Raw genomic sequence first — 15,407 nt, 5'->3', positions numbered from 1 at the left:
GACAACTAATGATAATCTACATCGACTCGGCTGGACGAACCCGGGACCTAACAGTGGGGTAACCATGAAACCCGGAGTACACACGTATGATACGATGCTAATAGTGCTACTGTTATGGCTTCAATTGTAATGTTTGAAAAACAAAAAAAAGACCAACTGTTTTAAAAAGCCATAAGGGAAATACGGACAAAATAACATACATATAACAACAACAACAACAGCCTATAAATTCCCACAGCTTATACTGAGATGAACCCCTTGCTAATTACACTGTGTTCTTTTAATTTAATTATTTTCTTGTGTATTACATAGATTATGTAATGTATGTAATGGTTTAAATGGCTTAAAAATACCCTTTCAAATTGGTCCGTACTACCCCTTTATTATTAGGGTTATCATTTAGAGCCCTTACGTCACAGTTACGTTTTTCAAAATAAGATTATTTTCTCTCTCTGTCTGCCTGTTACAATTTTTTTATCGAATCATACTCTGTACGAAGCTGAGTCGGGTGGATATATTTTTTTTTATGGTATAGGTTTGGCGGACGAGCATATGGGCCACCTGATGGTAAGTGGTCACCATCGTCCATAGATAATGACGCTATAAGAAATATTAACTATTCCTTACATCGTCAATGCACCACCAACCTTGGGAACTAAGATGTTATGTCCCTTGTGCCTGTAGTTACACTGACTCAGCCTTCAAACCGGAACACAAAAATACTGATCACTGTTGTTTGGCGGTAGAATAACTGATGAGTGGATGGTACCTACCCAGACGGGCTTGCGCAAAGCCCTACCACCAAGTGTATAAAGTTAATTGATGATAATTTTTTTAATTCTAGGTCTTCTCGCTAAGAAGGCTGTAGAGGCAGGCCTCAGTGTTCTGCCGTATATCAAAACATCCCTGTCTCCTGGGTCGGGAGTCGTTACCTATTACTTAAGGGTGAGTTTATTCTCTATCTTTTATCTCCTTTTAACATCAAAGATTTATAGTACGACACAACTTAGATGTCGCATCGGCAAAATTCGTAAAACCGATCACATCCGAATTGAGTACGCTATACCAAATTATCAATATTTATTTCTCATGCGAATATGATCTTTACAACAACGTAATAACTTATATTATCATATGACCTAATATATGACGCGTTGATTTACATGCACTTGCTTTCTCTGACGCGTGAATCTATAGCGACGAATAGCGTCGAATGGCGCGATAGGGAGCTGTTTCTATTGGTTGTGTAAATCGGCAGTAATCGGTTTTATTTTCATTCCATTGCATTTTCCGATGCTACATCTAATTTGTGTCGTACTATATTTATTTATTTACTTACGACAACCAACAGTAGATACAATAAAACATTGAATACATACAATATAACAACTTGAATCAAGGAAAATGTTCTACTAATTACAGGTAGTCTCGGCATGCACTTATAACAGTACAATACAAAATCAAGAAATATTATTAATTAATAATTAGAAAATAAATATTAAATCATTAACCATCTAAACAAAAATTAACATTAATGTTTATATTTCTCTAGATTACAACATTTCATCGAATTAATTTATGTTAGGAGTAACAATAATAATACACTAATTACAACTGGGCTGTAAAAATAGATTCATTTATTTTTTTATCGAACAGAGAGAGAGAGAGCGTATCATAGCATATGTCTAAATCCTTAATTTGCTTACAAATACTAATATATAATAAAGATAACTTTATTATATATTATAAGATTTGACATAAGTTAGACAAAGATACTATTATAAATGATTATAAACACAACAGTCTGTAAATTTCCCACTGCTGGGCTAAGGCATCTCCCTTTGTGGAGAAGGTTTGAAGCATATTCCACCCACGCTGTTCCAGTGTGCGTTTGTGTATTCACATGTGCAACAATTTCGTTGAAATTAGACACATGCCGGTTTCCTCACGATGTTTTCCTTCACCGCCGAGCACGAGATGAATTATAAACACAAATTAAGCACATGAATATTCAGTGGCGCTTGTATGATGCTAGCGATACATATATAATACACTAGTATACAAACTTTCAACCCTTATTACACCCCTTTAGGGGTAGAATACCTATAAACGCTTAAAAACGTATCTACTAATTTTTAATAAGTATCTCAAAAATAAAGTTTCTTGTTTCTATATAAAAAAATAATGGACTTCGATACAAATGTATAAACCCTTATTTGACCCCTTAGGGGATACCCCTTTCAATGCGTAATCATCTACTAATATGCACGCATATTATAGTGCATTATAATAATATTCAATTAGTGATATCAAAATCAAAATAAACTTTATTCAAGTAGGCTTTTACAAGCACTTTTGAATCGTCATTTTACAATTAAGTGAAGCTACCACCGGTTCGGAAAGTAGATTCCACCGAGAAGAACCGCTAAGAAACTCAGTAGTTACTCTTTCACAACATTTAAAAAATACAAAGTCATGTTAGTTAATACAATTATTTGAATTAATATATCCTGCTTGGAAGTCAACAGGTATTGACTCCACGCTTTTTTATCATCTATAAAATCTTGTATCGAATAATATGCTTTTTCTACCAATGTATTTTTTACAAACGATTTGAATTTACGAAACGGCAAAGTTAAAAATGTCTGCGGAATTTTATTATAGAAACGGATACCTTGCCCCAAGAAGGATATATTGACTTTGCGGAGTCGGAAACTTGGCGTTATAAGCTTATCCTTACTCCTAGTGCACATACAATGATTATCACTGATTTTATCAAAGTGATCAATGTTTGTGTAAATATACATGATATTGTTGTAAATATATTGCCATAATCGGTTATTCGGTAATAATCATTGTCATAATCGTTTCAAAGGTAATTATAATAATATTCGATTAGTGATAATACTGTGTGTTTTTCAGGAGTCTGGCGTGGTACCGTATCTGGAGAAACTGGGTTTCGATATCGTGGGCTACGGTTGTATGACCTGCATCGGTAACTCTGGACCGATCGACGATAACATCGCTAACACCATCGAGAAGGTGGGTCCTTGGGTCAGATTTTTGTTTATGGTATAGATTGGCGGACGAGCAGGAGGCTCACCTGATGGAAAGTGACTACCACCGCCCATGGACATCTGCAACACCAGGGGGCTTGCAGGGTGGGTCCTCAGATCAGCTGCCCTTATTTCTACCTGACAGCAATCAATCAAGCAACTAGCGACCCGCCCTGGCTTTGCACAGGTGCAATACTGATACTAATGTCGTAAATAAACAAATTCTGTAGTAATATACTACAGAATTTATTTATTTACGACATCACATTAGAAACTTCTAAAATTATGCGTGCTTCTTTACTATATTGTTCATGTATTATAAAAAAATAATCTTATCTATTAAAAAAACCACATCGAATTCCGTTGCGTAGTTTCAAAGATTTAAGCATACATAGGGACAGAGAAAGCGACTTTGTTTTGTACTATGTAGGGATTTCGTATTTCCCGCCAAAACTGAATGACATTTAAACGTCATCTGTCAGTTTGACATGAGACGTTCGGATTTTTGTACTATCTAGTGATTTTGTATTCCGCGCTGCCTCCCGCCAAAACTGAATGACATTTAAACGTCATTTGTCAGTTTGACATGTGACGTTCGGATTTTTGTACTATGTAGTGATTTTGTATTTCGCGCTGCCTCCCGCCAAAACTGAATGACATTTAAACGTCATCAGTCAGTTTGACATGTGACGCTCGGATTTTTGTACTATGTAGTGATTTTGTATTTCGCGCTGCCTCCCGCCAAAACTGAATGACATTTAAACGTCATCTGTCAGTTTGACATGTGACGTTCGGGTTTTTGTACTATGTAGTGATTTCGTATTCCGCGCTTCCTCCCGCCAAAACTGAATGACTTTAAAACGTCATCTGTCAGTTTGACATGTGACGTTCGGATTTTTGTACTATGCAGTGATTTCGTTTTCCGTGCTGGCTGCCGCCAAAACTGAATGACATTTAAACGTCATCTGTCACATTGACGTGTGACATTTGACGTTCGGATACTCGCACTAATTCTCCGTATGTAATAAATTGTTTATGGTTTAATTGTCGTTCGAAGAACGAGCTGGTGTGCTGCGGCGTGCTCTCCGGCAACAGGAACTTTGAGGGTAGGATCCATCCAAACACGAGGGCGAATTACCTGGCGTCGCCGCTGCTGGTAATCGCGTACGCCCTGGCTGGTACCGTCGATATAGATTTCGAGAAAGAACCGTTAGGTAAGCCTTGCATACTGTATATTATATTTACAACAACAACAACAGCCTGTTAATTCCCACTGCTGGGCTAAATGCCTCCTCTCCGTTTAAGGAGAAGGTTTTTGGAGCATATTCCACCACGCTGTTCCAATGCGGGTTGGCTGAATTTCTATAAAATTTGTCACATGCAGGTTTCCTCACGATGTTTTCCTTCACCGCTGATCACGAGATGAATTATAAACACAAATTAATCACATGAATCAGCGGTGCTTGCCTGGGTTTGAACCCGCAATCATCGGTTAACATGCACGCGTTCTAACCACTGGGCCATCTCTGCTCTGAATATTTTATTAGATTTATTTAGCGTTAATACCAGTAAAAAAAACTAGCCGTGCTTAAAAGTAGTTATAGTTTAGTTAGCAAATTGCACTAAGTTATTACTGATTAAAATTAGCCTATGTTACTCCATATTATATCAGCAATCGGCTAGTGACTGGATCGATCGATCGATCGATTTTGACGGTACTTTACCGTCAAAATCGATCCAGTCTTTCCAGAGATTAACCGGAAAAATCAAAAAGACAAAATTTGTAAAAAAAAAATGTTGGTACATGTATCGTGTATACTTAAATGTATTTAGTAAAAATTGCATAATTTAATATTACAAACGTACACTCCAATTTTGTTATATGCATAGATTAGTTAGTTACCCTTGACATATAATACAGGATTTTAATAATTACAGGATATTTTTTTTAATAAAAATGGCATATTATTCGATACAAGATTTGTAGATGATAAAAAAGCATGTAGTTAAATACCTGTTGACTTCCAAGCAGGATATATTAATTTAAATAATTGTATTAACTAACATAACTTTTTTTTTATAAATCTTAAAAAAGAGTAAATACTGAGTTACTTGCCGGTTCTTCTCGGTAGAATCTCCTTTCCGAACCGGTGGTAGCTTCACTTAATTGTAAAATGATGATTCAAAAGTGCTTGTAATAGCCTACTCGAATAAAGTTTATTTTGAATTGATTTGATTTGATTTGAATCATAAAATGTATATTAAGCAATGTGTTATTTATTTATTTTATACCTGTTTATAATTGTGCTATGTCCTATTTCTTTTTTTCTTTTCGTAATTTCAGGTCAAATGAATGCGATACATTTTTGTAATTGTTAATTAATATTTAAACACTGAAAGCTGAAGTAACCAACGCCTACTTATACGAACTGTAATCTCCCTTACAGGTAAACGCGCTGATGGGTCATCTGTGTTCCTGAGGGACATCTGGCCTACGAGGTCCGAAATCCAGGAAGTCGAGAATAAGTACGTCATCCCCGGGATGTTCAAGGAGGTGGGTAGGGGGGGGGGGTTGTTGTTGTTATATAGGGGGTTAAATAAAAGGGGGAGAATTGTTTTAAGATTTTAATTCATTTGAAAAACAAAAGAAAATAAAACGAGATGGCCGCGAGGTTAGAAAACGTGCATCTTAACCAATGATTGCGGTTTCAAACCCAGGCAAGCAGCGCTGATTCATGTGCTTAATTTGTGTTTATAATTCAGCTCGTGCTCAGCGGTGAAGGAAAACATCGTGAGGAAACCTGCATGTGTCTAATTTAATCGAACTCTTCTACATGTGCATTCCAACAACCCGCATTGGAACAGTGTGGTGGAATGTGGTCCAAACCCTCTCCTTAATGGGAGAGGAGGCCTTAGCCCAGTCTTGGGATATTGACAGGCTGTTACTGTTACTGCACTGTTACTTGGTGGTAGGGCTTTGTGTGTGTGTGTGTGTGTGTGTGTGTGTGTGTGTGTGTGTGTGTGTGTGTGTGTGTGTGTGTGTATGTGTGTATGTGTGTGTGTGTGTGTGTGTCTGTGTGAGCGTGTGTGTGTGTGTGCATGTGTGTGTGTGTGTGTGTGTGTGTGTGTGTAAGGTTTGGAGCGTATTTCACCACGCCGCTCCAATGCGAGTTGGTGAATATGTGGCTGAATTTGGTTGAAATTACATACATGCAGGTTTCCTCACGATGTTTTCATGAGCACATGAAAATTAGGTACTTTTCTGGGTTTGAATCCGCGATCATCAGTATTTTGATTCTACCTTCCTTTGTTTTATACTATGTAATGGATAATATACTATGTTGTATGTTTAATATAGGTATATGCAAAGATCGAACAGGGCTCTCCGTCCTGGCAGGCGCTCAATGTGCCCAAGGGGAAATTGTACGGCTGGGATCCTAACTCAACTTACATCAAGAGGCCCCCTTTCTTCGATGGAATGACTAAGGTAATCTATATATGTAATAAACTCAAACTCAAACTCAAATTCCTTTATTCAATATAGAAGCATCACACTTACTTATTGATTGTCAAATAAACACTACCACCGGTTTGGAAAAAGGAACACCCTGACCTGAGAAGAACCGGCGAAAGAAACTCAGCGGGTCTTTTTTTTTTGTCAAATTAATAAGATACATAGTAGTATATGATTAGAAATAGTCAGGAGGCGATCGTTTCATTCCCAAGGTGTGCTATCAGACATAAACTCGCTAATTGTATAGTAACCTTTTGCACACAAGCGTTCCTTAATAATTTTTTTTTAATTTGGCAACAGAAGCATTTTGAACGCTTTCTGGGATCCTGTTGTAGAAGCGTATACATTGCCCCACAAAAGAGTTACTGACTCTATGCAGTCGAGTAACAGGAGTAACAAGATTGTGTTTGTTCCTTGTACCAATATTATGAGAATCACATTTTCTCATAAAAACATTAATATTTTTCCGTACATACAAAACATTAAAAAATATGTATTGAGAAGCAACATTGCACAGCAATAAAATTGGAGTGTCTTTTTGTAATGTTAAATGCTTTATATTTTATTTATTATTATTTTTTTTGTATTTATGTATTTGCTATATTTATTGAGTTGTATTCGTTTTTATTTCACAATGTAAGTTTTTACTGCATCATCATATTGCCGTCTTCCATACACATTATCCTTCTAACCCAAAGGTTGTCTGGAAGAAATGGCTTATAAGCCATAAGACCGCCTTTACCTTGGCCAATTTTGTTTGAAAGAAAATATGTTTTGTATGTATGTAAATATCTTTATGTATATTTGGTGTGCAATAATAAGTTAAATAATGATAAATAATCTCTTTTTACTATATAGGTTAAAACATATACCAAAATTACATTGTTTACAATTTTTGTCTGTATGTCTGTTTCGGCTAATCTGTGGTACGGCATGATCGATTTTCATGAGACTTTCAATGGCAGGTAGTTGATGTAATAACTCAGGCTATTTGTCAAAAATCAAAATAAATTTTATTCAAGTAGGCTTTTACAAGTACTTTAGTACTTTTGAATCGTCATTTACAGTCAAGTGTGGCGACCACCGGTTCGGAAAGTTTCTACCGAGAAGAACCGACAAGAAAATCTGTGGTTATTATTTTTGAATTGTACATGAAGTAATGATTAAGTCTGCAATGTAAATATACTATCAAGTACGCCGCCATAACGTCGAGAGTATCATCAACGATGTAGTATAGAACAAAAACACAAAAGCTGATTAATACGAATTGAATCTATATTAATACTTTAAATGTGAAAGTAACTGTCTTTCTATCGCTCCCTCACAATCAAATTGCTGAACCAACGACCAAGAAAGGATATGCTACTTTATTGCCTAAGATATAAGAACCAGAGCTGAGATGGCCGCGTGATTAGAACGCGTGCATCTTAACCGATGATTGCGGGTTGAAACCCAGACAAGCACCACTATATATATGTGCTTAATTTGTGTTTATATTTCATCTCGTGCTCGGCGGTGGAGGAAAACATCGTGAGTTAACCTGCATGTGTCTAATTTCATCGAAATTCTGCCACATGTGCATTCCACCAACCCGCATTGGAACAGCGTGGTGGAATGTGTTCCAAACCTTCTCCTTAATGGTAGAGGAGGCCTTATCTCAGCAGTGGGAAATGTACAGGCTGTTACTTTACTTTATAACAAGCAACAACCTCAAAAGGGTTATGTCATCAAATCAAATCACAATAAACTTTATTCAAGTAGGCTTTACAAGCACTTTTGAATCGTCATTTTACAATTAAGTGAAGCTACCACCGGTTCGGAAAGTATATTCTACCGAGAAGAACCGGCCAGAAACTCAGTAGTTACTCTTATTTAACATTTAAAAAATACAAAGTCATGTTATAACCGTGTATATGTTCCCCTACCAGGAACTCCCCCCCATAAAGAGCATACAGAACGCTCGTTGCTTGCTGCTACTTGGAGACTCAGTGACCACGGATCACATCTCGCCGGCCGGCTCCATTGCCAGGAACTCACCAGCGGCGAGACTCTTGGCGTCCAGGGGGTGAGTATAGTAATCAATGTGACAGGATACCTGCCTCTCAATTCCCCAGAATGCCTCGAGTAAGATGTTACAAGAGTAGGGAAGATGCAATATTATTATTTTTGTGTTTATTTTAAAGAACTCCATATAGGATAGACCACAAGTATAGTAAAAATCCAAAACAATCTATTTAGTGCAAAGAAGGCGGTTTCAAAATGTCAATTTAAATTTTCGCGCGAAAACGGATCTTTGTTGCGTATGACGTCACTCCTGTCTGTCACTGGCCCATTTATCGTACTTGTACTCACTGACTTTCATACTTGTGCATTTTCTTTTGAAATACTTTTTTGTAAAAATTTACAACGGACTGTTTGATACTCCGAAAAAAGCCGTATTTATGTTGTTTAATATGTTTTGTGCCAATGTGTTCATCTACTTCAAGAAAGTTTTCAAATAAATGGTTTTTGAGTGGACCTTCTGACACAAAACTGAGAAAAAGTGATTTTCAAACTGAAAAGAGGAATCTGGAGTCTGCTTTGACAAACCCAACTTCCATTTGAATTCGGAATACGCAATTAATTTTTTTTTCAATATTAATTTTTTTTACAACTATAACCTCAAATGCGTAGTCGTAACAAGAGTGACGTCACTGAACGCTAATTATAGCGCGTCAAGTGTAAGTTGGCGTGTGGCAAAAACGTGTACTAATTTTTGTTGTTCATTTATATCTTATTTGTTTTATTTACCCTTATTAAGAAAACTTACCCAAAATCTATTAAAAATGAGACGTAGAGAATTATTTTCTAGGGAGATATTGGTAAAATAAACAAAAAAGTGGCAAAACAAAGGTGTAGCAGGTGCTGCCACAGGAACGCCAACTTATACTTGACAGTCTGTAGTGTTTCGATGGTTTTTATTTGACAACTCGTTTACGATACGCTCGCAAAGTTTTTCAACATGTTAGGCATGTTTGCAACAGACCATTTGCATAATATTTTCCAGTTTCGTAGTTTTTGGTTAGCGTTTAAGATCATGCTGGTAGTAGTACAGCGATGTGGGAACTTCTGGGATAAATTGATAGCATCCAGTAATTATACCTTGCCACGAGTCATGCTTAGCGCATGCGCGGATGTCTTGTCTAAGTGCTCTGCTGGATTGGTTGAAATTTGAGTCCTATTTTATTTTTATTTTAAATGAGATCGTGCACCGATGATTCTCCTTAAATATCAATTGTAATTCAGCAGTCACCCTGTATAATAGAAAATTATAAAAAATAATATAATATAGAAATATTCATTTAAATAATTGTATTAACTAACATAACTGTATTTTTTTAAATGTTGAAAAAGAGTAACTACTGAGTTTCTTGCTTGTTCTTCTCGGTAGAATCTACTTTCCGAACCGGTGGTAGCTTCACTTAATTGTTAAATGACGATTCAAAAGTGCTTGTAAAAGCCCACTTGAATAAAGTATACTTTGACTTTTGTTTTTTTTTTTGATATTTTTGAAAAAGATATGGAGAGAAAGAGAGGCAAAATTTGCCAGGTCGCATAATGACTTTGGCCAGTTCAGAACCAGAATCTTCTCGAGAAGTCTCCCTACAATAACAATCCTTATCGCCCGCAGGCTGACTCCTCGTGAGTTCAACTCGTACGGTTCGCGGCGCGGCAATGACGCCGTGATGGCGAGAGGAACGTTCGCCAACATCCGGCTCGTCAACCGCCTGGCGCCTCGCGCCGGCCCGCAGACCACCCACCAACCCAGCGGCGACGTCATGGACATCTTCGACGCCGCCGACAGGTATTCTTATTTTCTTTTATGTGATAGATTTACGGACAACCTATATATAATGCCTGTGTTGCCAAATTTAAGAAAATTATTAAGGAACGCTTGTGTGCAAAAGGTTACTATACAATTAATGAGTTTATGATCGATAGCACACCACCATCACCCATAGACAATGACGCTGTAGGAAATATTAACCATTCCTTACATTGCCAATGTGATACCAACTTTGGGAACTAAGATGCTATGTCCCTTGTGCTGTAGTTACACTGGCTCACTCACCCTTCGAACCGGAAAACAACGATAGTAAGTACTGTTGTTTGGCGGTATATCTGTTGAGTGGGTGGTACCCAGACGGGCTCGCTCAAGGCTCTACAACCAAGTAAAGGTGCTGCTAAGACCAATGACCACAGCTTAGCTCACAGATCAGCTTGATGAAATGATTCGTTTGTTTTGCAGATACGCTAAAGAAAACGTGCCCCTGATAGCGATCGTCGGCAAGGACTACGGATCCGGCTCCAGTCGCGACTGGGCCGCTAAGGGGCCTTTCCTGCTGGTAAGTATTTTGTCGACGCTTTTTTTTCTTGTTGATAGCATCCCATTGCGCTTTTTCCCTACATTATGTGGGTGCTGAAGGCGCCAGAATCGACAATCACTGACCCCTGTGCAACGCCTCCTGGAGTTATGCCCCCCAACAGTCTTCTGAGAGAGATAAGATGGCATCGTGATCTTCTATTGTCTCAAAGGAAGACAATTGAAGGCGTTCGCTACGTTCGGCGCTACCGCAAGGACAGCATAGGCGGCAGAGCTGTGTCTAATTGCCGATCAATTTATATGGGAGCCCTATAGGCGTTTAGAGTTTATTGTAATACCAAGGAACTCTGTTGACTCTGAAACATGTAATGCTTGCGTTTGAAAGTACACTCGTTTTGACACATCTGACATTGGGAGAAGTGAATTTAATACATTTTGTCTTTTTACTATTAACAGTAGATTATTAACACTAAACCAATATACTATTTCCGAGTGAGCATTATTCACATCGCCATAAATAGAGAGGTGTATTTATTATTTTAAAAATTAAAGAAATATAGTCAGCAGACAATACTATCTCGAGTTTATCACTTAAGAGATGCGGTAAGTCATTTATATAAACGAGGAAGAGAATTGGACCAAGAATTGATCCTAGGGGGACCCCACTGTAACTGGCGCCCCGGGAGAGCTCTTTCCTTTTGGATCAATGCTCAGAGTCCAAGATTTTTAGATATCCGCTCTGCATAAAATCCTTCTATGTGATTTTTGTTGGAGTAAGTTGGAGAGCATGAAATTTTCTACAAATTTTATATAAACTTTTTGTACAAACTTTTTTTACTAATTTTATACAAAAATTATTGACAGAAACTCGGTTTTATACTTGGGGGGCACCCTCCGACATAATCCAATCGAAAAATCACATAGAATGATTTTATGCAGAGCAGATATCTAAAAATCTTGGACTAATAAGAGATGTGGCAGGTCATTTACATAAACGAGGAAGAGAAATGGACCAAGAATTGATCCTAGAGGGACCCCACTGGAGCCCCGGGAGGGCTCTTTCCTTTTACATCAACGCTCTGTATCCGATGAAACATAGCACTTTGTAATATTAAGTGTAAATATTTACATGTAATGATCTTATTCACCCCCCAACCCCACCTTCCCCAGGGCATCCGGGCTGTGATCGCGGAGTCGTTTGAGCGCATCCACCGCTCCAACCTCGTGGGCATGGGCATCATGCCCCTCCAGTTCCAGCCAGGGGAGAATGCGGAGACCCTCGGCCTGACCGGCACGGAGCTTTTCACGGTTGACGTTCCAGCGGCGCTGGTGCCCCAACAGGCGCTCACTGTGAAGGTGAGGCGCCCCCTGTGTGATGATGGCTCCCAGACGCTCTGGGGCTTCGGACCTGAAAGCACCAGTCACAATATGCGTCATTCGAGGCCTTTACGAGCACTCTTGAATCGTCATTTGACAACTATATTCAGTGAAACTGACCAACTGTTCATAATGCAGATTCCACCGAAAAGAACCGCCAAGAAACTCAGTAGTTACTCATTTTGAACATTTAGAAAGACATGTTAGTTAAATACAATTATATATGTATGTAATACAGACGGAGACATTTTTAACTTTGCCGTTTCGTAAATTCAAATCGTTTGTAAAAATACATTCGTAGAAAAGGCGTATTATTTGATACAAGATTTTGTTGATAATAAAAAAGGCGTGGAGTTAATACCTGTTGATTTCCAGGCAGGATATATTACATACATAATTGTATTTAACTAATATGACTATATTTTTTTAAATGTTGAAAAAGAGTAACTACTGAGTTTCTTGCCGGTTCTTCTCGGTAGAATCTTTTTTCCGAACCGGTGGTAGCTTCACTTAATTGATAAATGACGAACCAAAAGTGCTCGTAGAAGCTCACTTGAATAAAATATATTTGTTTTTGATTTTTTGACAATTATATATGTATGTAATATATCCCCCCTGGAAGTCAAAAGGTCTCATAAAAATCTGTATCAAAGCCTTGTTTTTGCATACTATAAGGCTGTTTGTGTTTAATATCGATTGAGAGTAACTATGTAATTTTCTCTGCAATAAGTCTCTGATAATTTACGACAAGCAGCCTGTAAGACATTCACAGACATTCTTTAGTCATTCTTTCTCTTTCTGTCCAAGTTAGTGTGAGTGAGAAAACTGTAAACTCCCTAAAAGTCAAATAGCGAACTTTAAGTAATATTTTTAAATCCCTGTCCAAAAATTACTGATATGGTTTCAGCATATATCTATACAACAACAACAACAACAGCCTGTGTTTCGAGATGGCCCAGTGGTTAGAACACGTGCATCTTAACCGATGATTGCGTGTTCAAACCCAGGCAAACACCGCTGTTTCATGTGCTTAATCTGTCTTTATAATTCATCTCGTGCTCAGCGGTGAAGGAAAACATCGTGAGGAAACCTGCATGTGACAAATTTCATAGAAATTTTGCCACATGTGTATTCCACCAACCCGCATTGGAATATGTTCCAAACCTTCTCCTCAAAGGGAGAGGAGGCCTTTAGCCCAGCGGTGGGAATTTACAGGCTGTTGTTGTTGTCGTTGCTATGTAAGAATCTATCGCCGATTAGATACGAGTGAGATTTCGATTTTCGATTCACTTCTCAGGTCGACAACGGAAAGTCGTTTCAAGTGACAGTGCGCTTCGACACTGAAGTCGATCTCACTTACTTCCGGAACGGAGGAATCTTGAACTACATGATCAGGAAGATGCTGTAAGCGTGCCCGCCTGGTCGGGACTGGCGCGGCTGGCAGCCATTGGCAGCGATTGGCATCAGACTGGCACGCCCCCCTCCCGAATTAAATGAATTATGTTTAACGTTTAAATGGGTAGTTATTTAATATTTAATGTTGTATCGATTTTCAAGTTTATACCAATTATATAATTATTTTCACAAGATATGAACAAATTATTGTGTATTAATTAATTTATTCTTTAGTTTTTTTGTAATCCTTTTATTAGTCTAGAATTACGTCTGGTATAAATTAATGCTGGCGGTCACAGGCAGGCTTTACAACCTGTTTCAACCACAAGTAATGGTCGCATTTCGCTCGTTTAACAATAGTTTGATTTTATCAACGATGTTACATCTTAGCGGGCAGTGTTACAGCGATGCGTCTCTTTCTCTCTTTAGTAATTTGACGTTAGAGGGAAGGAGACAGTATATTCAATGAACTCTAATATATAAAAGTAATTTTTCGTTGAAAAGTCACAAGAGCGCTTTGTGTGAACATTCGCCATATTTGAATCCTTTGATGTTTATTTAAAGCCGACAAGTAACAACTTTGATGTTATATTTGTTCAAATCAATAAACCTCTCAATAAACTAGCTGTGACAAACAACCGTCCCCTGTTTTGAACCCCAAGAGGGGTAGATTTCTACACATACATTATTAGTACACCTTCACAATACAGAGAATAAATTTTAAATTTCAAGACTCTTACTTGAGTAAGAGTCTTGAAATTTAAAATTTATTAAAACAGGAATTTCATATAAACTTCCACCCCCAATGTTACCCCCTAAGGGGTGGAGTTTCGTAAAATCCAATCTTAATAGATGTCTACACCCTTTGAGGAGCCGGTCTGCTAATTTTCAAGTTTGTCGAGAGATAAAACTCGATACTGTTATATATAATATATTAACGCTCAGCGCAACAAAGACACTAGTGCCACAGGCCTGTGCAGCGCAGCCGTTATGTGCTGTGTGTGTCGGTGTGGGAACACAGACAGGGTCGCCGCGGAGGCTGTGCCGCGGTTTGTTGATATATCGGTGAACTGTTTATCTTTGTGCATTATATTGTATTTTGAATAAATATTTACGGTGAAAATTAATGGTGGTTTCATTTACGTGTTGATAATTAGAATTAATTAATTTCTCATCATCAAAAACAACAACCTCTCAGTATCTCACTGCTGGGCTGACCTTTTGAGGAGAAGGTTTGGGACATATTCTACCACGCTGTTCCAATGCGAGTTATACATGCAGGTTTCCTCATGATGTTTTCCTTCACCGCAGATTATCGTACAAATTAAGCACATGAATAGGCGCTAGTGAACCCGCAATCATCGGTTAAGAGGCACGCGTTCTAATCACTGGGTCCATGTCTGCTCAATTCTCAATTCTATATATAATAACTTGATATTTAATACAATATTTTTGTTAATAAATATTCCATATCTTATAAATTCTAACATTATGTCGCATCACCACGGTCGGGTAAATACGACACAGGCGGAATGAGCCCGAAATGTTTTGTCGGATAAATCCGACTCTGGCGGTGAAAGGGTAAACGCTCATAATAATTTCTGTAATAAAATAATACAATTTTAAATAATAACCAATATAAAAATCGTATTTCATTTTATTTTTTGATTTTTAATTCGAATAAGTATAAATATTGGACAAC

At 37.8% G+C, this 15,407-nt stretch overlaps 1 protein-coding gene across 1 annotated transcript in view; it reads left to right on the top strand.

The window, feature by feature from the left end:
• Positions 1-14,446, top strand: part of LOC124542179 (cytoplasmic aconitate hydratase-like) — a 50,471-nt gene extending 36,025 nt beyond the window's left edge. Inside the window, exons 13-22 of the mRNA XM_047120119.1 lie at positions 845-945; positions 2,923-3,042; positions 4,114-4,270; positions 5,504-5,610; positions 6,415-6,543; positions 8,499-8,635; positions 10,241-10,414; positions 10,859-10,955; positions 12,104-12,289; positions 13,608-14,446. Coding sequence (XP_046976075.1) covers positions 845-945; positions 2,923-3,042; positions 4,114-4,270; positions 5,504-5,610; positions 6,415-6,543; positions 8,499-8,635; positions 10,241-10,414; positions 10,859-10,955; positions 12,104-12,289; positions 13,608-13,718 — 1,319 coding nt within the window. The 3' untranslated portion in view covers positions 13,719-14,446. The remainder of the gene's footprint in view (positions 1-844; positions 946-2,922; positions 3,043-4,113; positions 4,271-5,503; positions 5,611-6,414; positions 6,544-8,498; positions 8,636-10,240; positions 10,415-10,858; positions 10,956-12,103; positions 12,290-13,607) is intronic.
• Positions 14,447-15,407: the final 961 nt, after the last annotated feature.

This window comes from Vanessa cardui, chromosome 30 (genome assembly GCF_905220365.1).
Source record: "Vanessa cardui chromosome 30, ilVanCard2.1, whole genome shotgun sequence".
In the NCBI taxonomy this organism is placed as follows: domain Eukaryota; kingdom Metazoa; phylum Arthropoda; class Insecta; order Lepidoptera; family Nymphalidae; genus Vanessa; species Vanessa cardui.
The sequence above is the reverse complement of the archived record's forward strand: the minus strand, read 5'-3'. Positions and strand labels throughout refer to the sequence as shown.